Raw genomic sequence first — 26162 nt, 5'->3', positions numbered from 1 at the left:
CATACTTTTCTGTGTCTTATAAGTAGCTTTAACATGTCTGCTTAGTTCCAAAACCCAAATGTAATGTACTGTTGTCAAGGAGGCTCAGTGTCATAGCTGTCCTCCATCATTACCAGAGGAGACACCCTGTTTGTCCCAAGGAATATCTGGGAGACTAAAACTATCAACCTTTTAATTAGCAACTCGATACATTATGTAAAAAATAAATCTCAGATGAGTTACTAAGAAACATTGGGAATTTTTTTCCCACATTGTTATTTTAAGAAGTAGGTTGACCTGAAAAGAGGTTTTTGAGATGTTTGTAAAACATAGTATTTACCATAGCTCTTTCAGAAGATTCTCTGGTATACATGCTGCTTGACCCAAACTCAGTGCTAAATTTAAGGTATAACATGAGAAGTTTATTATGATATTAAATAACTTGTAATAAAATGATAGTAAATACTTTGTAGTAAGAGTATTTTATTCAGTGTTATGTAGATGTTGGCAGTTAAAATTGTGTTTAAATATTTGCTGATTTGATCCTAGGGTGGGCTATGCAGGCGGCAGCCTATATCTTCATCCAAAGGAAATGGAAGCATGACCAGAGCCATTTTGAAGACATGATTGATTATTTTTGCCATATCCGTGAACCTCTTCAACTCCTCATCTTCCCAGAAGGGACTGATCTCACAGGTAAGGTGCCTAGGTTTGGATCATCAAATTTTAAACTATGAAGAATCTTGGAAATTTTTCTAGGCTAAATTTATTCCTCAGATGAAGTAACTCAACACCAACAAGATTAATGACTCTCCTGAGGTCACTCAGTTAATCAGTACCACATGGGAACCCAGTCCTCTATGATTTTCAGCCCGTTGAATTTATAATCGCAGCCCCAAGAGGCTATTATTATTCATACTTATCATCCCAGATTTCTGTATTTTAATAATTTTTATTATAGAGGAGAAGCTTGAACACGAGGCAGTTCTTAGAATCCTTGGACTCAAAAGAGCAAAATGTAATAACCTTGACTATCTTGATTTCATTAGGAAAAATATGGTAGAATTTGAAAAAGGATTCAGTTGAGAAGGGTAGGGACCTCTGAAGGTGTATAGCATAGGGCCTTGAGCTGGTAGCCCAAAATTTGCGCTGCTTTGGTGGATCTGCAGGAACAGGATTCCTCCTGTGCTAGTTGTTGTTATGTGTCATCAAGTCTACTCTAACTTACAGTAATCCTATGTACAACAGCTCTGAACCCTGCTCTATTTTGAGCCAATTCCATTGTCTCTGACACACCTACCCCCATTACCCTAGTCACTAAGTCAATCCATCTCTTCTAGAGTCTTCCTCCTTTGCACTGTCCCTAGGCCCTCCCAAGCATGATGTTCCTCTCCAAAGACTGGTCCCTCCTTGCAACCTACCCAAAGTATGTCAGATGGAGCTTCAAAATTCTTGCCTCCAAGGAACAGCCTGGTTTCACCCTCTCCAGGATAAATCTGTTTGTTCTCCTAGCAGTCCATGGTATACTCAATACTATTTTCCAGCAGTACAGATCAAAGGCATCAATTATTTTTCTATCATCCTTAGTCATTGTCCAGCTCTCTGATGTATAGCAAGTAATTGCAAGATTATTTCCTGGATCATGTACATCTTACTCTCCAGACTGACTTCATTGCTAATCAATGCTCTGGAGAGGTCCCTGACAACAGATTTTCTCAGTGTAATTCGTCTTTTTATTTTCTTGCTGTTGGCACTTATCTCAGAAAACCTGCTGGAGGATCAGCTATGAGTTGGTTATAATTCTTTTGAGTTTGAGAGATTTTTTTTCTCTCTCTCTGAATTGAAGGTCTACTGTAAGAGGAAAGACAGACAAGCATAAGAGAACTGAAATGTAAAAATTACAAATAGTACACTGAAGTAGAAAATAAAGTTGTCTTCCTGTTCCTGGATAATAGACTAGTCTTTGATACCTAAGAGAGGAGAACCTATAGAAGGAAATTCTAATTCATACTGCATACATAATATTGTTCTAGATGAAAAATGGTGTGAGATGTGGATCCTGTTTCAGCTTTCTGCAGGCGGAAGTCCAGTTTTGCCCCACCATGTGCTGAAAAGGGTATCATTTCCCCATTTGATAGCTTTGATTTCCTTGTCGAATATCATTTGACCGTAGATGGCTGGGTCTATTTCTGAGTTCTCAATCCTGTTCCTCTGGTCTATGTGCCTGTCATTGTACCAGCCAGTATCATGCTGTTTTGGCTACTTCTGCTGTGTAATAGGTTTTGGGGAGTGCTATACTTCCAATCTCATTTTTGTTTCTCGGAAGTGTTTTGCTTATTTGGGATCTCTTGCCTCTCCAAATAAATTTGATGATTTCTCTTTCAATCTTTTTGAAAAATGGTGTTGGTATCTGTATTGGGATTGCATTGAACTTGTAGATTGCTTTTGGTAAGATTGTCATTTTCACAATATTGAATGTTCCTATCCATGAACAGGGCACATTTTTCCATTTAGAATGGGTGCATGGATCCAAGAGTGGTGGGAGAGGTTGGAAGCAGAGTGATAAGGATGAGCAGGGGGAGGGGAAATTAATCATGGGGTTGTACAATTTGATGGGTGGTGGGGTAAGGGAAATTGAAAGAATTTGTTCTTGAAAGCAGTATATTCAAATTTTGTAAATAAACTAGTAGAACATTTTTTAAAAATGAAAAATGGGAGGTATACAGATATTTGATAAGTAAATGAGTGACTGAGCCCTACAAGGTAGATAAGGGAAATTAAGGTGTTTGAAAACATATTTCTATTGATAGCAAGATCTTCACTCATCTATGGTGGATAGAACGGAGTTGAACCATGATAATTTTCATATATCAGGCAAATCTCAAAAGCTACAAGTTTACTAAATAGTATGTATTTGATTTTTCAAAGTTAAAATTGTAATAGTAATTGAGTCAAAGAAACATGCTGAGGTTAATGTCTACCACAAATATTAGGCTTGAAAATGTATCATTGTAAATTGTAAATTGATGGATTCCCAGAGGTAGACCGAGATTATGAAATTCTAATGTAAAAACTGGTGGCAGTAATTAAATTCTACATTATTTAGAATGTGTATTATTTATTATTAGATTAGGATGTAGAAAACCAATATTAAAATGTCCATAATCTTCAGAACTTATAAAATATATTTTTAAAATTTTTTATTACATCTTCTCTAATAAGTTTCTCTTTTAGAGTTTAAATTTAACATCTAGTTTCATATTTTCAGAGTCTAGAGCACTTACTATTACAATAACATGAATATTTTTTTAAGTTAAAATGTTTACATTCATTGTAAGACCAACTTTCAAAAGCAATGCAGAAAGGACAGAATGATTCTAAAGTGTAAAAATGTTTAGTGCAAATTATACAGAGACTAAAATTGAGTAGGGGAAATATGATTTTTTTTCTTAAATAGGTAATCAATATATTCTCTTTTGAGAAGGTATTATATTAATTCTGCTTACCATAATTACTTTCAAAATGCAGGTTTTAAGTCCAAGTTCATTTTTATTTTACTTCCACACTCACCACTGAGTCCCTTCCCATTCACAGGGATCCTCCATCTAGTTTCCAGTCTGTAAAGAGAAATGGGAGGCGATTGCTTACCTTTGGGTCAGTTAACTACTGGTTGATCTGAGCGACAAGACATGGACAACTTGGGTTAGCAGTGCAACTCATGGTACACTATATCAACAGAGCACCATCATTTTAATATAACTTTTTATATATTCTGCCTCTGTATATTATTGTTGCTTGGAATTTTTCTTCCTTATTGAAATAATACATGTTAAATTTGACACATTTAGAAATGTAGAAGGGAGATAACCACTACCTATAATTAGATACCATTCTTGTTATAGTCCATTATTTTTGGTTATTTTTTTTTCTTAATCCCCTCCTCCCAAGTTTTTATTATAAAAATGTAAAGAATACTGCATTTGCCAACTTACGTTTTTCTCATATAATTTAATAAGACCAATTAGATCACTCATGTTGTGTCTTCATTACCTATTTCTGTTCCCAAATTTTCATTCCTATCTGTGTTTCATTGACTATGCAAAGGCATTTGACTGTGTGGATCACAAACAATTGTGGCTAACTTTGAGGAAAATGGGAATCCCAGAACACTTGCTTATGCTTATGGGAAACCTATACTTGGACCAAGAAGCAGTCCTCGGAACAGAGCACGGAAACACTTCACGGTTCAAAATCAGGAATGCATTCTTTCTCCATTTCTTTTCAATTTATATGAAGAACAGATCATTTGGGAAGCAGGGCTTTATGAGGAAGAATGTAGCATCAGATTGGAGAAAGAGTCATCAACTACCTGTGTAATGCAGATGACACACCTTGCCTGCTGAAACTGAGGAGGACATGAAGCACTTGCTGTAGAAGGCCAGTGACTGGTCTTCAATATAGATTGAAGTTCAACATGAAGAAGACAAAGATTCTCACCAGTAGGTTGATTTGCAGCACCATGATATATGGAGAAGAGATTGAGGTTGTTAACAATTACAGCTTGCTTGTTGCCATCACTCTTAGCACCAGCAGCCAGGAAATCAAAAGACAGATTGCAGTGGGAAAATCTGCTGTCAAGGACCTTTCTAGAGTGGTGAAAAGCAATGATGTCACTCAGAATAAGGTGCACTTAATCCAGAGCATGGTCTTTGCAATTACTTGCTATGCATCACAGAGCTGGACAATGACTAAGGGTGATAGGAAAAGAATCAATGTCTTCAAATTCTGGTGCAGGAAAAGAGCTTGAACATATATACCGTGGACTGTAGAATCAATGTCTTCAAATTCTGGTGCAGGAAAAGAGCTTGAACATATATACCGTGGACTGTCTCAGAGGGTGAATCTAAGTTTCTCCTTGTAAACTAGGATTTTGACGCTCCATCTCACATACTTTGGGTATGTGGTCATGAGAGACGGGTCTTTGAAGAAGGACCTCATGATTGAAAAGGTGGAGGGACAATGCAGGAGAGGAAGACCCTGGATGAGATGGATTGATATAGTGACTGGGGTAATAGTGGTTGGTGTGTTGGAATAAGTGAGACGGGCTCAGGACAGGGCAGGCTTCAGAGCTGCTATACATAGGGTCGCTATGGGTCACAGGCAACTCGATAGCACATAACAAGAATGTCTTTTGACCATTTTCATACACACAGCCATATACCCCCATATGTATATATTTTGAAACAAAATTGGAAAATTGAAATTGCATTTTTCATTATACTTTTTAAAACAATTGCTCCCGTTTCCCCCCTTATTTGGAGCTCTAGTGGCCTACTGATAAGAAGCTGCACTGCAATCCCAAAGGTACGTGATTCGAATCCACAAGCTGTTCTGCAGGCAAAGATGGGCAATATCCTCCCCTGCTATTTATTGCCTCTGAAAAAAACACTGAGAGGTCAGCTGTGGGTCAGTTCCTGTAGATCAGTTCTGATTCCACAACACAGGATGACACAGCATAATTCTCTCACTTTTCATCTCTGTTAACCTTCCAACATTGATTTTAACTGTGTGTAAACAGTTTCTTAGTTTTTTGTATGCACGGTCTTATGCCATAATTGTCCTTTGATGACTGTCTTAGCTCAGTCAGCATAATTTTTTCTAGTGTCATCATGTTGTGCTGTGTTTTACATACGCTTTATAATTTTTTAATTTGTTAGAAAAGAGAACTGAATATGCTATGGACTGCCAAATGAATAAGCAGATATGTCTTGGAGACTATGAAGCCAGCGTGCTCCTTGGAGGCTAAGATGATAAAGCTTCCTCTCATATACTTTAGGCATGTTGCCTAAAGGAGATGTTATTCTTTGGAGAGGAACATCATGCTTTCAAGGTAGAGAGAGTCAGCAAAAAAGAACAAGACACCCAATCAGGTGAATTGACACAATGATTGCAGCAATAGGCTCGAGTGTATTAGAGATTGTGAGGATGGCACAGGATAGGATCACTATTAGTCATTCATGACCCAACAGCACCTAACAACAACAGCAGCAGCAACAACCACCAGAGTTCTAATATCCATTGATGGGCACTTAGGTTTTTTCTAACTGCTGTGCTTTTATAAATAGTTCTACAATACGTATGGGTATGAGTATGTCAGTTGGTGTTGGAATTATTGTTTCTTTGGGATATGCACCTACTAGTGGATTTGCTGGGTCACATGATATTTTTATTCCCAACTTCTTAAGGAAATGACAAAGTGCTATTTTCCATTTCCACGAGCAGTGTTCTTGTCTCTCCATACCCTCACCAGTGTTCATTACTTCATGTTTCCTGAGCATAGCTATTGTCGCTGGAGTGGGGTATGATTGCTCATTTTTGTTTTGGAGTTCTGGTGACATAGAATATAGGAAGTTTCTTTGCTCACCCAAAGGTTGAGCCTGTCTGGTGGTGTGAATGCACCAACATCTCTGTGGGATAAAGATGAGCCTTGACTGCCCACTGGAGGGTCAGCTGTGAGTTGACTCTGACTCCATAGCAATGATTTTTACCTTTTTGAATGGCTAACGATCTTGCACTTTCCTTCATATGTTTGTTGGCCATCTGATTGTCTGCTTTGATGAAGTATCTTTTTCTGACCTCCACCCATTTTTTAATTGGGCTGTCCTTTTCTTTTTTAGTTGTTGGACTTTTTTGTATCTATTCTAGAGATGAGTCCTTTGTCAGATGTGTCATTGCCAAATAATTTTTCCCAGTTTGTAGGTTCTCTTCTTATTATTATTAATTTTAATGAACGTTTACAGAGACTTAGGGTTTCTAATCATTCATTGTTGCACTTTTCTCCCTGCCCACCCCCTCACCCCAATTCACTTTTCTCCTTGATAAGTAAAAGAAAAACTCTTTCATTGCTATGCAATCCCTCTCCCCAAGTCCAATGCACTGTGCAGCCTTCATTCTGGACTCTTGTCATGACAATAATACCTAACTATATATCCCTTTTAAACAGTTCTCTCCCTCATCTGTTGCAATGCAATATACATCATTCATCCCCTTCTTCTCTGTCTTCCCTCAACCCCAATGGCAGTCCTGTTTTATAATAGTGGCCCTATGCAATATTTGTCCTTTTGTGACTGAGATATTTCACTCAGCATACTGTCCTCTAGGGTCATCCACTTTGTATAATATTTCATGAGTTCCTTGTTTTTCAGTGCTGCATAGTATTCCATTGTATGAATATACTAGAGGTTCTCTATGAATTTATTTGTTGATGAGCACCTGGGTTGTTTCCAGATCTTTGCTACTGTGAACAAAACTGCAATAAACACGAGTGTGTATAAATCTGCTTGGATGGCGGTTATGTAGGTTCTCTTTTTACTCAACCAGTTTATCCTCAGTTGATTGTGTATCAGTTATATTTCATAGTTTATTTATACCATAATTTAGGGCTCTTAAATTGCCTCAGTTTTTTCTTTGATGACCTTTACAGTTTGGTTTACTCTTTGCCATGTATTTATTATAAGCGTCATTATTATTTATTCTTTCAAAATGTATGGTTTAAATGTTAGAGAGTTTTGAGTTCTACTTCCATAATTTTAAGTTTTCCTTCCCTAACTTGGTAATAACATTTCCATGTTTTTACAATCACAGTAGTACGTACAATTAAACAGTCTCATACGTGTTCATTTAATAAATTTATATTTTTTTAATATAATAAAACACAAAACTACAAGTGATTAACATCCCTATTCTCAGTTATCTTTATATTCTATGAGAAAAGAAGGATAATAAATAAATAAATAAATGATGAAAATATATCAGATAATCAGTATAAAAAAAGTATAGTAGGAGATAGGGGCCTAGGAGTGCTATTTCATGTAAGCTGGTTAGGAAGGTCTCTGGACTAAGTTTTGAAAATCAAGACCAAGTGAGCAAAGCAGACCAATAGTGCAGAAATATGTGTGAATGGCATTCGGAGTGGAGAGAAGAGCAGCTTTGTGGGTCTGTGTGGTGGCAGCATGTCTGGTGTGTTTGAGAAGGAGCATAAAGCCTGGCGGTCCCACTGGGGAGGAAAAAGTGCTGGACTTGGGATGTTCTAGGGACTCAGCTGACAGGAGAAAGTTATGAACAGAAAGTGGGATGCTGTAATGTTATCAGATGCCGTTGAGTTTGACCCTGTGAGCAACAGATCTGAACCCTGTCTTATCCTGACCCATCCTCATCACCTCTGACACACTCAAGCCCCTTGTCCATCCAGTTGAGTATCTTCCTCTCTTTTGCTGACCTTTCCAAACATGATGTCCCTCTCCTAACTGTAGCAGTTATTAGTATTAAGAGTCTAGGGTGAGTAATTAGATAAAGTGCGATAGAAGGAAAAATTTGTATCTATTTTGTATCTCTGATCATTTCTTTCCTCCATTATGGGTGTGCTTTTAAAAATTATTTATACTTGCTTCCACATTCTGCGATGACATTTACATTTTATCTTCAGAATCCTCAAGTCTAGCAAACCAAAACAGTAAACTAAAGTGTGTTTAGCTACTCTTGATATCTGTGGTGTCTCTGGGATTCCTGATACCTATGTAAGAGCCTCTCAGCTGTCTATAAAATATTATTTTATCTTTCATGCCCAGGATATTCTTAAATAAATGGGAAAGAAGTTTGTGACTTTGACAGTTTAGGGTCCTTGCTTTTTACTTGCTTGGAGTTATGTGTGTATTTTTAATTCTTTGATTCTATTTCCTCAATTCTATAATGAGTCAATACCTTCAGTAGGAATGGATTTTTGTTTTAGAATATATTTATATGTTTTGAGATTTTGAGGATTCTATGATCTTAAATTTGCTCCTAGTAAAAATGACATTTATATAGGTAATTTTTCTTGTGCCTTAGAATAGTCTATAAATTTTAGAATGCAGCTGAGAATTGCAGGTTCTAACATCTGCTATCATCAGAAATTATTTCATGATCTCCAGCAGCTGAGGCCAAAGAATTTCTAAACGCTTTACTTTTTCCAAATATATTTGCTGAATAATGGGTTTGGTTCTTCTTGGAACTTGTAAAGTTACCTCATGGAATGGAAAAAGAAAGTTTTGCCAACAATTGGAACATATACTTGACTCTGTAACTATATTCAGCCAAACCATGTTCAGATGTTTGTACATGATGTGCTAATCATGTGCCCATTCTGTTGTAGAGTGGTTTTAGTTAGTAATATTAGCATGCTCTCCGCCTGAGCAAGACAGATATTTTATTTTTCATTGAAGGATTAAATTACTGAGTTAAAAAAAGTTAATCTGAAATATTGGCAAATTGCTGGTAATTTCTTCTGATGTCTTTATGATTTATTATTATTTTAGTTTTTGTAACATTATTTTTAATGCTGATTTTTATTGTAGAAGCTGCTGTATGAAAATAATCATTAGTATTTTATATAGTTTTCAATTTTTACCATATATTGACTGTTTCATTAAATCTGTTAAAGTTTTAAACCTTTGAATATTAATTTCATTGCATAATTTATATAGGTTTGTTAAAACGGTGGTAAGTAAATAAGATCTTTGTAAGGGACCAATTAAAATGTTGATGACTTCTCTTTTGACTCAGTATTATTTCATTTGACAATTATAGAACAGTTAATTGAAAATTTTAATAAAAGAAATTCTGCACTTGCTTTTGTCATTTGTTTATTTTATGGCTTCTGATAATCTGTTTTACAGAAAACAGCAAAGCTCGAAGTAATGATTTTGCTGAAAAAAATGGATTTCAGAAATATGAATATGTCTTACACCCAAGAACTACAGGCTTCACTTTTGTAGTGGATCGTCTCAGGGAAGGTAAGCACCTGTTGGCAAAATGCCATTCTTTTACATGCCAAAAAATTTTTTGATCGTCATATAATATATATCCCCTTCAGATTTGTAAAGCATTTTTTCATACATGGTCTCAAGAAATAATATACATTTAACTGTCTTTTCATACCAGGTTGGCCATGTACATGAAAATATTTCATTATGTATTCTTCTTTAATAAATTTTTTTTATTTTCATTATGATTTTAATGAAATTTACAGAAGAGTTAGATTTTCATTCATTCATCGTTGCACAATTTACACCTCTCCCGCCTTTCTCCTTCTCCCAGTTCACCTTTTTTTTATTAATATTCGTTTACTGTTACACAATTATCTTCCCCCTTCCCCCTCCCCCAGTCTTCTTTATAATGTACTTCTTGTTCTGGACTGTTGTCATATGTATAATGCCTAATCATTTTAAACAGTTCTTTCCTTCATCTGTTCCAATGCAGTGTTCATTATCTATCTACTCTTATCCTATTTTCCTAACCCTCTACACCAAACCTGCTTTATAACAGTGGTGCTACGCAGTATTTGTCCTTTTGTGACTGAGTTATTTCACTCACCTTAATGTCCTCCAGGGTCACCCATGTTGTATAATGTTTTTACAAGTTCATTGATTTTAAGTGCTACAAGTTTTTCATTATATAAATATACCAGTTTTTCTATCCACTTGTTTCTTAATGGACACTTGGGTTGCTTCGGATGGTGTGGTAATTTAAATGTTTGGTTGCTAACCAAGAATTTGACCCCACTAGCCATTCCATTGAAGAAAGATGAAGTATTCCTTTCCCCTTAAGATTTACAGCCTCAGAAACCAAAAGTGTTACCACTTGTTGAATCAACTTGACATCAGGGAGTTTGGTTTTGATTGATTTATGTATTCTTTAGAAATATAATAGGTTCTGATGTAAAACCATTCCCCCTCTTTTGACAGTCAGGGAAAAAAAAGATACATGGAATTATATATTAATAACCGTATTATGTTTAATTTATAATATTAAATGTTTTTCAAGATAGTATAACAGTTTTTAAAATGTTTCTCATTTATACTCACAGTGTATAAATTCTTTTTAGATTTGAGAATGCATCAGTTTTTCACTACATTAGATTGTTAAAGTTCTTTTAGCTTAAGAAAAAAATTGTTTCATATTCATTACTCACTTACTCCATTGTAGTTTGTAGGAAGGCACGTCTCACTGTCTCCATTCTATCTGTGTAGTAATCAGGTGTACTGCCCCCTTCTTCAGTTATCTCAGGAGTGGTTCCTAATGCTCCTTCTAAACACTTGTTCTGTGCGGTCTGTTGAAGATCACATGAGGACAAGAGAGTCCATTGAAAACACCACATTAATTTAAATGTTTAAGCTTTGATAGTTTTGCTGTCTACAAACCAATTGTACTTTCAGTTATAGTTCAACATATTCACATGTTTATGAATCTATAGACGTATGTAAATAATCATATGATCATCTTGAGGGAAGGATTATCCACAAACATTGCAGAAATTTTGTTAACTTTATAGGAAAATTCAAAGCCTAGAAGCAAAATAATCTTATCCACTTGGTTCTTCTTTCTACTTCAATTTCTAGCAAACATTTTCTGTAATGGAGGCATCTGTGGCAAATTATCATCTTCATCTGGTCATTCCTAAATTGTCATAAAAGTACTCAGTGTAAAAGGTCTTGAAGAAAAGTCACAAAGTTTTTACTTCTTTTGCTTCTTTCCTTAAATAATACCACTTTGCTCCTTTAAGATGTGATGTACTTTTAAGATACAGAGTACAACTTAATGAACCTTCCAAAGGTAAAGTTTATTTACAGCAAGCTAACATGATTTTAGGGAGCTCTGGTGGCATAATGGTAAGATCTGCACTGCAATCCTGAAGGCATGAGGTTTGAATCCATCAGCTGCTCAGCAGAAGTAATGTGGGCAGTCTCCATCGGTGCATTTAACTACTTCTGAAAACTCACTAGAGGGTCAGCTATGAGTCGATTCTGACCTGACAATACACAACAGCAAAAACAGTCATGATTTTAAAAGAAATAGTTGTGGTCAATCAAGGTCATGTTGATAATGGAGTCTTAGTTATCTTGTTTGTTATTTGTCATTGGGTCATCGCTGACTCGTAGCAATCTGTACAACAGAAGAAGACCTGCCCCACACTGCACCATCTGTATGATCTCTGCTGTGCTTAAGCCCATTTTTACAGTCACCATATCAAGTCCATCCCGTGGAGGGTCTTCCTCTCCTTGACTGACTCTCTACTTTTCTTAAGTGTCATGTCTTTTTCCAAGTTATCTAGTGCTGCTGTAATAGAAATACCACAAGTTGATGGCTTAACAAACTTATTTTCTTAGTTTGGCTGTCCCAAGTTAGGGGAAGTCTTTTTCCCTCTTTTGACTCTGAAGGAAGAAGGTCTTTGTATGTTTCAGCTTTTTGGTGATCATCATGTGGGGTATAATCTGACTTACCCTGTCTCTTCTTAGTTCTCTTTTCCTAAACTGCTCTTTTTATATCTCAAAAGTAATTGGCTTTCAAACATACTGATTAACGTCACAAATGGGAATACATCCATAAGTGTAACAGTTAAGATTTATTTATTTTGGGGGACATGCAATTCAGTCCTTAACATGGTAAACCAAATAGGTCCGCATAATTTGATTTGCTTTTGAAATTATAGACGACATGAAATTACTTGTGGACAATCAGATTGTATATGAATAGAAAATAGCCACCTACTCAAATAAAGTCATAGACAGCACAGTTAGATAAATGCCTATGGATTGGCGTAGATTTTCTTTTTTAATGTGTTACTACTACTTATTGCATCCAACTTAAACTCCCGTTTCTTACTGACCAATGTGTGTTTTTTTATTTCTTCATGTAACCTGATAGTTTGGAGCACTTATTGATTTATTTGGAAACATTTCTTGCCTCCTAATGCACGTTCATCAAATGAATATCTGATAATGAAGTTTCTAACAGCACAAAGATTCTGAAAGCACATCTTTGGGTCCATAAAGTTTCTAAACATAAGCAGAATAATTGAAAGATTAGTATACAGTTGATAAGAATGAATGTAGAGAATTCTTTTTTCTGGAATTTGGAAAATACTGTATTAGCGAATTGATTTTAGAGAATGTATAATGTTTAGATATCATTTAAAACACTGGCTAAAAAACATGTCTTTTTTTTCTGCTAGAACTGGTAAATTATTTTCCCCCCTCCTTATTTATTAGTTAAGGAACTCTCATGATCTAGTGGGTAAAGAACTGTGCTGCCAAGTCAAAGGTACCTGGCTTGAATCTACCAGCTGCTTTTTGGAAGAAAGAAGAACAGTGTCCTCCCATGTGATTTACAGCCTCTGAAAAACCCCTGGAGGGTCAGCTATAAGTTGGTTACAATTTGTTAGCACATAGCAACAACATTAATAACATATATTAATAAGGGGAACCCTGGTGAAATAGTTCATAGGAAGTTGCACTACTAACCCAAAAGTGTCACCCCGTTGCCAATTTGAATCCACCAGCAGAAGAAATCCATCTGCAGGAGAAAGACTGACAGTTCCTTTCAATGCCATTTATAACTTCCTGAAAACCTGCTGGAGGGTCAGCTGTGAACTGACCCTCCAGTTCAAAGTCTTTGGTACCCTCTTAGAAAAGGAATCCAAGGATCCAGAACAGCTTTTTGATATTGAACTCCTGAAATCTGCTTTTGTTAATAAATTGTATAGAAAGGAAGCTTACAATTAAAAGACATAAATACTGCAGTGGATTCCTGAAAACTACATATTTCTTTAAAAATTACCTTAAAGTAATCATGTTACTGCTTAGATGTGCAACTGTAAATTCAGTGTCTGTGCCATCTGTTAGACAGTTGGCACAAAGGGGCTTTGACAGATTCAGAGTATCAAGAATTAAGAGTAAAGTCTTACCAGGAAGTTTTGAGGAAATGGAAATGCAAATCAAGGAAAGTCGTTTTTGCACCTCTGCTTAGAATATAATTTACTGAGACTAGGGACATTTAGAAAACAGATTTAGTGCCCATTATTTACTATATGTTGTGTCCTGTACTGCAGAGATCATGTAGATGGTACAGAATAGGCCCAGATTTCCCTGTTTTTCTGAGTTGCTGTGACCTGGAGTCAACTTGAAGGCACCTGATGACACAGCAGTTGTTGTAGTTGTTATGTGCCGTTGAGTTGCAGGTGACTCATAACGACCCTATGAAGGAGAGTTCTGGGTATATTCCCAGTAGTGGAATTGCTGGGTCAAATGGTATCTCTATTTGCAACTTTTTGCGTAAGCACCACACCGCTTCCTACAGGGGTTGCACCATTTTACACTCCCACCAACAGTGAATAAGGGTTCCAGTTTCTTCACAACCTCGCCAGCATTTGTTGCTTGCTGTTCTGTTAAATTTTGCTATTTTGACTGGGGTGAGATGATATCTCATAGTTGTTTTAATTTGCATCTCTCTTAGGGCTAGGGATTTTGAGCATTTCTTCATGTGCTTGTTAGCCATCTGAATGTCATCTTCGGTGAAGTGCCTGTTCATATCCTGTGCCCATTTTTCTATTGGATTCTTTACCTTTATCTTGTTGTGGTGCTCAAGTATTTCATAAATTCTGGATATAAGTCCCTTATCTGATATGTTATTACCGAATACTTTTTCCCAGTCAGTGGCCTCCCTTTTTACCCTGTTGGAGAAGTTTTTGGATGTGCATAGGGATTTGAGTCTTAGAAGATCCCATTCATCTGCGTTATCTTCTCCTGGTTGTAGGTTTTCCAGGATACTGGGAAGACTGTTTATGTTGTGGATTAGGACTTCTAGTGTTGTTCCTAGCTTTTCTGTAATGACGTTTATAGTCCTTGGTTTTAGTCCTAGGTCCATGATCCACCTTGAGTTGGTTTTTGTGTATGGAGTGAGGTGTGGGTCTTGCTTGAGTCTTATGCAGATATTTTTCCAATTTTGCCAACACAATTTGTTAAAAAGGCTGTCGTTTCCCCACTTCACTGATTTCATCTCCTTGTCAAAAATCAGTTGACCGTAGATAGGTGGGTTGATCTCCGGATTCTCAATTCTATTTCATTGATCTATGTGTCTGTCATTGTACCAGTGCCATGCTGTCTTTACCACTATGGCAGTGTAGTAGGATTTGAAATCAGGGAGTGAGATACTTCCTACAATTCTTTTATTCTTAAGCAGTGCCTTGCTTATTCGGGGCTTTTTTCCATTCCATACGAAATTGGAGATTGCCTTTTCCATCTCGTTGAAGAATGGGATTGGTATTTGTATTGGGATTGCATTAAATGTGTAAATTGCTTTTGGTAGTATTGCCATTTTCACAACATTGAGTCTTCCTATCCATGAGCAAGGGATATTCTTCCACTTTTCAAGATCTCTTTTTGTTTCTTGTAGTAATGTTTTGTAATTTTCTTGGAAAAGGTCCTTTGTACTTCTGGTTAAATTTATTCCTAAGTATTTAATCTTGTGATTAGCTATTGTGAAAGGTATTGTTTCTCTTAGTTCTGGCTCTGTATTCTTTTTGTCGCTGTAGAGAAATCCAACTGATTTTTGTATGTTGATCTTGTATCCTGCTACTTTGCTGAATTGGTCAACTACGTCCAATACTTTTCTTGCTGAGTGGAAAGACACTTTTGTATAAACAACTTTTTTATTTTGCTTTAATTACATTATTATTGTTATGTGTCATCAAATCAGAACACAGTCATACCTGACCCTCCAGTGAAATTTCAGAGGCTATAAATTACATGAGAAGAGATTGCCCATCTTTTTCCCACTAAGCAGCTGGTGCATAAGAACTACTTGCCTGTAACTTGGCACCACAAGTTCTAAACATTTGAATCCTTATTGCACCAAAATTATTTTATTTGTCCTCATCTCCAATTCTTTTTCCTTTTTTAACTATAATATTATTGTTCTTTTGTTTAAAATCAATAATAACTTGATCCAACAGTTAATTTTGCTATATCTTCATAAGCCAATAATCTATTTGTAACTGTGAAGTAATTACTTTCACAATAGGCAGCATGTGTGTGCACATTTGGCATAATTTTAAATTAGCCTAGAGATGAAGAATCATAATAAAACCCTTCATGTTACTTTGAGGACATGCCTTTAAGATATGACCTTGGCTTAACAAGTTTGTAATTGTCAGAGATCGATAAGAATAATACACGTAGAAAACCTATAGAATTCTGTAGTCCAAATCATTGGTTAGTACCTACAGTGACTCTACAGGTCAGAGCAGAAGTGTCCTAAAGGGTTTCTAAGGCAATAAATAATCTATGGGAGCAGACTACAACACCTTCCCATTGATTTCTAGGCCCAATCAAATGTTAGCAGCCCAGCATTTACCCAACTTGGTCACTAGGGCACATGAAGAATTGTACAAGGCAATATAAAAGTACTCGTTCTGAAGGCTTTTAGATGTTACACTGAATAACTACAGGGATGTTTAGTAAACATAGGGTTCAACACGATAAGGCTCCATAAACAACTGAATTTCTTTTGAACTTGAGATTGAACTAGCCACGAAATGAAAAAAAGATGATGGTAAAGGGTAGAGTAGTGAAAGAACAAGTAAGCAAAGGAGCACTCAGTATGGCCCAGTGTAGACCTGCACAATCTTCTAGGAAAACCAGACAGATTGTCTGAAGAATAGGGAGATAAACAATATTTGTAAAGGTTATTTTGAGCTGTTACTATTAAACACTTATGCAGACAGTCCTGCCCCAAAGTAGTCATGTTTTTACATTGTCCTTTTCTAGACCAAGTCATTTAAGCAAACCAATTTATGTTTTAATGCTCTAAAATGGCTTCACTTCAAACAATCCATATTTAAACTAGCAAGCTCTGGTGGCCTAGTGGCAAGAAGCTGCACTGCACTCCGAAAGGCATGAAGTTCGAATCCACCAGCTGCTCTATGGGAGAAGGATAGGCAGTCTCCTCCTGAGTGATTAACTGTCTCTGATAACCCATTGGAGGGTCAGCTGTGCATCAATTCTGACTCGATGGTACACAACAACAACAACAATATTTAACCTAGATTTCAAAAATCTCACTATGGAATAAAGTCTTTTGACTGTCCACTAATCTGAGCTACGCATGGTCAACTAATAAAGACCGAAATAAAATCTCATTAAGTAATTTGGAGTCCTGTGTGGTGCAGTTAAACACCCATCTGCTAACTAAGAGGTTGAAGGATCAGATCCACACAAAAGCACCCCAGAATCTGTTTACAGAAATCATAGCCTTGAAAACCCTATGAGACAGCTCTGCAGCGCCTGGAATTGACTCACTTGCAACTGGTAGGGAATTTGCACATCCAAATCCAAGTCTTCCGGGGGGAGAGGCAATTGCTGCTCTAATCCCAGGTGATGTTTACATCACATGATAGTTCTGTGCTTGGCTCCATGCTTTTGGTCTATGGTGTTTATCATTTGCTCAGAAAAAGTTGTTAACCTAGAAAATAAAAGCCGTATACAGTCATTGAAAGCTAATTTGCAACAGTACTATTAAACTATTTTAATTCGTTGAACATTTTTCTTAATGTACTACTATCTACTGATAATTCAGTCTGTTGCTTTTTTAAAAAAATAAAATTTTACTGTAGTTGTGATTTAACGACCATTTACAGACCATTCATTCATTTTTGCACATTTTCCTCCCTATACCCATCCCAGTTCACGTTTCTCTTTTAGTTCTGGACTATTGCTTAATCATATGTTCCTTTTAAACAGTTATTTCCGTCATCTGCTTCAATACAATGTACATTATTTATTCTCTCTTTCTTAGTTTCCTCCCAACTTCCATGTCAATCCTGTTTTACTAGTCTATTTCTTGCCTATGTTGTTGTGGCCTACAAGTTGGAATCAACTCATAGCTGATTGGTGGGTTTTCAGGGGCAGTGAATTGCATGGGAGGAGATTGCTCATCCTTCTCCCGTCGAGCAGCTGGTGGATTCAAACCACGTGGCTTCAGGATTGCAGAGCAGCTTCTTACCACTAGGTCACCAGAGTTCTTACATAGTGTCTTGCATATTGGAGCCATTAGAGGGGGAACTAAATATATCTAGCTACACTGTCTGTAGCTCACATTTCATTGCATTTACCTTAGTCTTTGAGCCTCACTGAAGATTACATTTTGTTTACTCTTCCCAACAGCTAGCATGCTTCAGAAGCCCAGGAAGAAAGACAGACAAGTTATTGACATATTGGGGGCATTATATACCATGCACTCTGACCTTTTCATGTGGCTTTTCACTGCTGGAAACTATTTATGAAATAGGATAAGACCTTTCTTTATGCTAAAAAAATGTAATTGTACAGTAGGTCTTTGACATTTGCTAAGACCTTTTAAATTTCCCCACATTTGCAAATATCACTACAGCTTAGCAATTGACTTTGAGACCATTTTACAAAGAAGTAAAATTTTTATATTTTACGGTGATAGAGCACAACAAAACATGAATGAGATTTAGAGGCAGATCAATAGGTAAACTAGAGGACTGTTATACATATCATAAAGCAGAAATGATTAAATACTGCTTGGCAAAATTACATATAATCACATGTCAAGCATCTCTGGTATTTCTTATGTTAGTTTTTTTAAATGTTTGGCTTACAGTGGTTTTTATATTATATATGTTGTCTCATTTTCATACTCTCTCTTCTTTGTCTATATCTCTGTCTGTGTATGTGTCTATCTCTCTCCATCATGGTTCCTCTATTTCTGATGTAATGAAAAATTAGAGCTACTCATCTAGGATGTGTTTAGTCTCATTTGGTGCCATTGAGTCAGTTCCAACTCATAATTTGCTCTGTGTACAACCAAATAAAACAGTGAGTGTCTGGCCCTGCTCTATCTCACAGTTACTGGCCCTGCTGTCTCCTCACAGCCATGGCTGTGTTTGAGCCCTTCTTGCAGCCACTCTGTCATCCATCTTACTGAGGAGCTTCTTCTATTTTGCTGACCCTCTCCCTTACCACATTTGATGTCTTTCTCTAGGGACGGACCCCTCCTCAGAACATGTCCAAAGTGGGTAAGCTGAAAAGAAAAGTCTTGCCATTCTCACTTCTTAATGAACATATTAGTTTCACTTCTAGCACAGACTTACTGGTTCTTCTGAAAGTTCATGGTATATTTGATATTCTTTGCCAACAGCATAATTCAAAGACATCAGTTCTTCTTCAGTCTTAGTATTTCAGTATACAGTTTTCACATATATATGAGGCAGTTGAAAATACCCTGACTTGGAGTAAGGTACACTTGAGTCCTTAAAGTGATGTTCTTACTCTGTTATTTACTAAGTACTGAGCATATGTGTGGCCTTGAGTTAGTATGTGTTTGAGTATGTGTTCTGTGCATTAGAAACATCCCTGGAAGTAAATCTAACCAGAAGCACAAAGGATCTATTCAAAGAAAATTACAAAACATTATTATAAGAAATAAAAAGAGACTTGGAGAAGTGGAAGAATATCCCTTGCTCATCATGGATAGGAAGTGCAATAATGAATGAATGGAAATCCAAAGTCTCTGTAAACTTTCATTAAAATTAATTTTTAAAAAATTGTATAACTACAAGAAAATAGAAACATTCCTAGAGCTGAGTTCCTTAATTGTGAAAAAAGAAAGTACTACCAAAGGCAATTTACACGGTCAGTGCAATCCCAATTCCATTCTTTAATGAGATGGAAAAGGCTGTCTCCAATTTCATTTGGAATGGAAAGTGGCCCAGAATAAGCATGTTGTTGTTCTTGCTGTTAAGTGTCGAATTGCAGTCGACTCATAGCGACCCTATAAAGGAGAGTCCTCGACGCTTGGGTGTCTTTCATCCTCTCTCCAAGGTTGATAGGTTTTCGGAGGCAAGCTATTATGGAAATGGATGCCACTCCTCCTCCCAAGCTTGTTTTAATTGGGGAGCGCCACCCCACTCTCTGTCCACATTGGGTAGCCAACCATTAACACATTTGACACATCAGTGTCACAGTGTTCAGCTTCAGAGCAACCACAAGTGACCATGGTATGGCAACTTGTACACCAGGTCTATATGACCTATAGAAATGTCTGAACAAAAACAATGAAAGATAGGACTGAGGGTCGTGGATTAAAAGTCACCCACCTTTGGCTTGGTAGCATCGTTTTCTGTCCACTGGGCCAGCTGATCTCTCTCTGTGTGTTGATATTATTGTTGTTAAAGAGAAAAAAGGTAGGAGGCATCTCACTACCTGATTTCAAATCCTACTGCACTGCTGTGGTGGTTAAGACAAAATGGTACTAGTACAATGACAGACACATAGATCAATGAAATAGAATTGAAAATTCAGAAATCAGCCCATCTACCTATAGTCAACTGATTTTTGACAAGGAGATGAAATCAGTTAAGTGGGGAAATGACAGCCTTTTTACAAATGGTACAGGCAAAATTGGAAAACTAACTGTAGAAAACTCAAGCAAGATCCACACCTCACTCCCTACACAAAAACCAACTCAGAGTGGATTATGGACCTAGGACTAAAACAAAGAGCTATAAAGAAAAGCTTGGAAGTACTCTAGAAGCCCTAATCCACAACATAAACAGTCTTCCAAGCATCTTGGAAAATCTGCTACCAAGGGAGGATAAAATAGATGAATGGGACCTTCTAAGAATCAAATCCGTATGCACATCAAAAAACTTCTCCAGCAGCGTAAAAAGGGAATCCACAGACTGGGGGGAATAAATTTGGTAATGACATGTCAGATAAGGGACTTATATCTAGAATTTATAAAATACTCGAGCACCACAACAAGATAAAGGTAAATAACCAATTGAAAAATGGGCAGAGGATATGAACAAATACTTCACCAAAGAAGACATTCAGATGGCAAACAAACACATGAAGAAATGTTCAAAATCCCTAGCTCTATGAGAGATGCATATCAAAACAACTATGAGATATCATCTCACCCCAGTAAGAATAAGAGAATTTAGCAGAACAGCAAACATCATATTCTGGCAAGGATTTGGAGAAACTGGAACCCTTATTCACTGTTAGTGGGAGAGTAAAATGGTGCAACCACTATGGAAGGCTATATGGTACTTTCTCCAAAAATTGCAAATAGAAATACCATTTGACCGAGCAGTTCCACTACTTGGAATATACCCTAAAGAAACCATAACTGCCACCCAAGCAGATATATACACACCCATGTTTATTGTGGCTTTGTTCACAATAGCAAAGAGTTGGAAACAACCCAAGTGCCTGTCAACAAACGAATAGAGAGAGAACCTGTGGTATAATCACACAGTGGAATACTATGCTGCATTGAAAATCAAGAAACTCATAAAATATTATACAAAATGGGTGATCCTAGAAGACATGCTGAGTGAAATATCTCAGTCACTTGGACGTATACTGCATAGTGCCACTGTTGTAAAATGGGACTGACATTGGAGTTGATGGGAGACCGAGAAAAAGGGAAAAATAACTTATACTTCATAGAAACAGATGAGAGAGAACTGTTTAAAAAGGACATTTGATTAGGTATTATTGAATCCTGAATGAAGCCTGCATAGTGGAGTGGACCTGGGGAGAGGGATTGTATAACAATGAAAGAATTTTTCTTTTACCTTTCAAAGAGAAGAGCAAATTGGGGAGGGGGAGAAGTGGGAAGGGAGAAAAGTACAACAGTGAATGAATGGAAATCCAAAGTCTCTGTAAACTTTCATTAAAATTAATTTTTTAAAAATGGTATACAAAAAAAATAAAAAAATGGTATACCCTAGAGCTGAGTTCCTTAAAAACAGATACTGTTCCTGTTGTGTGCTGTCAAGTTGCCTGAGACTAATAGCGATTCTATGGACAATATCTCTGAAGCCTATCTTCTTCTGAGCCAGCCTCACTGACTTCATTACATCTACTCCCATTACTAGTATCTCTATAGCCCTGGTACTGTGTCAGTCCATCTCATCTGGGATCTTCTCCTGTGCTGTCCCTCCACCCATCCAAGCATGATGTCCTTCTCCAAGGATAGGTCTCTCCTGGCCACATGTCCAAAGTATGTGAGATGGAACTTCAAAATCCTGGCCTCAAGGAGAAATTTGGTTTCACCCTCTCCAAGACAGACTTACTTGTTTTGTTGGTGGTGCATGGTATGTTCAAGACTCTTCTCCAGCACCACAACTCACAGGCATCTGTTCTTCTATCCTCCTTAGTCATTCATTATCCAGCTCTCTGATGTATAGCAAGTAATTATGAAGACCGTGGATTGAATCAGGCACACCTTAGCTCTAGACTGACATCGTTGCTTCTCAATACTCTGGAAAAGTCCCTGACAGCAGATTTACCTAATGCAGACCTTAGATCTACTGAAATAGGAAGTGTACTCTTAGGATCCTGGGCTCCATAGCTATCTCACTAGCTATTTTCATACATACCACTTAATTCTTGTAACTGCTCCAAGTATTAGTTTGCCCTGTGTTGTACCCTAGGAAACTGGCTTACTTTAGCATCTTGCCTGGGGTTCCAGGGCTTCTGGGTAGAGGAACGATGATTTAAACTTAGTTCTGTTTTTATGCCAAAACCTATGTTCTTTCCATTATGTCATACATTTATAGTTTCTCTATTCCAAATGCTACAAAAATTAAGTCTTTAAAAGATCCCCCCCCCCCCCGTTTTCTAAGCTTTTTCTGTGATAACCTTGGCTGTATTGTGAGTTTTGTATAAATGGAAAAAAGACACTATGGACTTCATTTTTGCAAGTTCTTGTTTTATATTTCTGATCTCTATCTGCTGGATCTTTCCTGCATATTTGCTCCATTTTACTAATCCTTAAAACAAAAATATGCTCAAACTGTCTGTGCTTGTCACTTTGTATTGTTGCTGCCAGGTGTCATGAAGTCGACTATAATGCATAATGATTCTGTGAAAACAAATCAGAACTCGGCCCTGTCCTGTGCCATCCTCACAAATGCCAAATTTCAGTTCTGTCTTTTTCCTTTTTTTCCTCTACGAAGGTGACTTGATTTTATTTTTTTTTCTCTCATTACTGTATCACTTTATAAAACAATAGAACTTATTTTTTATAAAATCAAAACATATTTATCCTAACTACTTGGAAAATTAATTCATAATAAGAAAATAAAGTCATTCCTAGATTTCCAACTAGTTCTCAGAAATATATACTGGCTTTTAACATATTCTCTATCTTTCTACATATACATACATTTACCAAACAAAACGTAAAATATTTTTACAAGATTAAAATTTTGTTTTGTGGAGCTGGGTGGCTTTCTTTACTTTCTTTTTTTAACTTATTTTAATATAAATGGAGCTCTCTGGTGGCCTAGTGACAAGAAGCTGTGCTGCAGTCCCATACCATTCAAATCCCAGCAGCTTCTCCTCAGGAGAAGGATGGGCAGCCTGCAGGAGGGTCAGCAATGGATCTGTTTTTACTCCATCGTACACAACAATAGCTGAGTAGTAAGGAGCTATGCTGCAAACCCAAAGACAGGTGGTTCAAATCCACCTCTGCTTTGCAGGAGAAAGCTGAGCAGTCTCCTCCCATGCAGTTTCCTGCCTCTAAAAACCTGCTGGAGGATCAGCCATAAGTCAGTTTAATCTTGATAGTACGTAACAACAACATAGTATAAATATTTTCCGAAATATCCTTTCATAATTTGATATGTATGATGTGTTCATACATGTCATTCTCTTAGGTAGACCCTCTCATTGCCATTGAGTTGGTTCTGTCTCATGGTAACCTTGCATTGGGTTCTGAAAGCTATAAATCTTCCCAGGAGAAGAGTGCCCATCTGCCTCCCAGAGAGTGTACTGGAGAACTCAGACCATTAACATTTAATTTAACACCCTTGTATGTAATGAGGTAGGCCACCCGGGCTCCCTGTCAGACATAAGAACTGCTATTTAATTATTCTTTTGTTGTTCAAAGTTATTTTACATTTTCTGTCCTTCTAAATAATACAAAGATATGCACAGATCTGTTATTAATGTAAACTTCCAAGTATAACTACTTTTCAAGTGTAATTATAAGTTGTCCAAAAGTTTTGAAAATATCTTATGCTATGCTCTATTTCACCCTGTCACAGTGCTCTGCTGATGCTGCTTTAGAAACAGCTCGTAGAGTCCTCTCACCACTCATGGGGATCACTTTGGCTTGGGTTATTTCTACTCCTTTTCACTATTTTTTTAAAGCAATAGTGTAATCTTTAATTTCTTCTTTGCAAATTAATAATTATGCACTACTAACAATCAATCTTTATGAAAATTTTATGCAATCACATACATGCTCATTAGCTAAAAAAAAAAAATTGTGAGACACCTCTATTGTCCATTTTACTGAAACATCAAGATACAAGCCATTTCTTTGAAGAGTATAAGGCTTAGTGAACAATTCTACTGTAATGATGTAAGAGATAGGAATAGAATTTATCTTAAGTACAAAAAGAAAGGAGAGCCTATCCTGCCTAAAATGATTACTGAAGAATTTATCTCAGTATATTAAACAGATTAAACAGGCATTTGCTAGAAAAGAAGGATGGTTTTAATACTTCTTTTATCTCTCTACTCCTTGGTCTAGACTTTTATATGGTTCCAATATACTTCTTCCATTTTATCACACACAACTCACCTTCATTCAGCAGACCTCCCTTGTTAGAATTGACTGGTCATTCCTGACCTTGCCTTATGCTTTCCATATTTTTCCTCAGGTTTTATGTGGTTATATAAAACATCTTGATGGTGTAGCAGTAAAGCCCTTGACTGCTAACTTCACGGTCAGCCGTTTGAGACCACCAGTCACAGTGGGAGACAGACAAAGCAGGCTGCCCACTTCTGTCAAGTCTGGGGGTCCATTTGGACATTTGTACTCTGTCCCCCGTGAGGCTGCCATGACTCACAATCAGTGTGACGTTGTCTTCTGGGCTTTTTGTTTTTTTTCTGCCCAGGCTAAAACCTGCAGAGCTTTTTTCTCTTTAACCTTTCCAAATACTGTTCTCCCATCTTCCCTAAGAGTCCATTCACCCTATTCTTTCATCTCACTGTCTCTGAAACAAATAGCTTTTGTTTCTTTTTAATAGTACTACATTCAGTGAACTTTATATTAATGGCAATGATGTAGTGTTATGTTTTGGACATTTTACCAAAAGGTCAGTGATTTGAGTCGGCTGACCCTGTTACTGGAGAAAGACGAGACCACCTCCTCCTCCCCTAAAGATTGACAGCCTCAGGAAGCCAGTGGAGAGTTGCTGCGCGTCAGAAAAGACTGGACAGCAGTGGCTTTGTTTTTATGGGTGGCTTTTTGTTGTTGTAATACATCTTCTTGTGATTATATGCAACTGTGTGCTGAGTAGCTTGTGGCTTTGAACCCTGTGCTTTCTGGATTGCAGTACACCTTCTTACCATGAGGGCAACAAAGCTCCCTAATATAAGGTAATAATATCTTACATTCCTAAATTGATGAGAATGACCATGTTACCTAGATTAGTAAGGGTAAAAACTTTAAATCCAGTGAATATCTATCCTTCCTTTTCTTCATTTTCTTGGCCTTGACCCTTTCTTGGTTACATAGTATTCCAAGGTTAAATCTCTTTTAAAAAATTAAGAATCATAAACCACCTTGGTTTACTGGTACTTGCTTATCTCTGGTTTTATCTCGTATCTCTCCATATCATTTGTTCTATTACGGAGCTGCTTTTCTTAGCCCAAATGCTCATTACTCTTTAGAGCCCTTGCTCATCTTCCTTAGCATAGAAATCTCTTGTTCATGTGTTCTTCCCAAGTACTGAAGGGGCTCTGGTGGCACAGTCAGCTGCTGACTAAAGGATAAGTGATTTACACCTACCAAGCAGCTCTCTGAGCGAAAGACATGGCAATCTATTTCCATGAAAACCACAGCCAAGAGATCCCAGGGGCAGTGGTAGGTCACTGGAGGGGACCGTGAGTGAAAATGGACCTGCCAGTACCTGGAGACAGCGGCCGCAGCCTTAAATGTGGTGATATGTTTTACTTTGTGTTCCCTGTGTACTTTTCCTTTGTATCTCCCTTTAACAAATGTTTTTCTTACCATATTTTAACTACTTTTTTAGTTATCTCTTTTGTCCAATTTCCTGACCATAAAAGTAAAATCTATCCTGTTGTTGTTGTTATGTGCCATTCAGTCGCCTATGACTCATAGCAACTCTCTGTACAAGATCCATAAATCCTGTTCTATCCTGTGCCAGTCTCACTGTCTCTGACACATCTACCCCCATTACCCCAGTCAATAAATCAATCCATCTCATCAAGGGTCTTCCTCTCCTGCGCTGTCCCTCC

General features: G+C 37.1%; 1 protein-coding gene across 1 annotated transcript in view; it reads left to right on the top strand.

The window, feature by feature from the left end:
• The window catches only part of LCLAT1 (lysocardiolipin acyltransferase 1), a 139122-nt gene that overhangs the window by 50756 nt on the left and 62204 nt on the right, over window positions 1–26162 (top strand). Inside the window, exons 3-4 of the mRNA XM_006880562.1 lie at window positions 529–675; window positions 9693–9809. Coding sequence (XP_006880624.1) covers window positions 529–675; window positions 9693–9809 — 264 coding nt within the window. The remainder of the gene's footprint in view (window positions 1–528; window positions 676–9692; window positions 9810–26162) is intronic.

The sequence above is a fragment of the Elephantulus edwardii genome, unplaced genomic scaffold (assembly GCF_000299155.1).
Source record: "Elephantulus edwardii isolate Elephantulus edwardi_28Jun2011 unplaced genomic scaffold, EleEdw1.0 scaffold00009, whole genome shotgun sequence".
Classification (NCBI taxonomy): Eukaryota; Metazoa; Chordata; class Mammalia; order Macroscelidea; family Macroscelididae; genus Elephantulus; species Elephantulus edwardii.
Note: the sequence above shows the minus strand (reverse complement) of the source record. Positions and strands in the feature narration are given on the sequence as shown.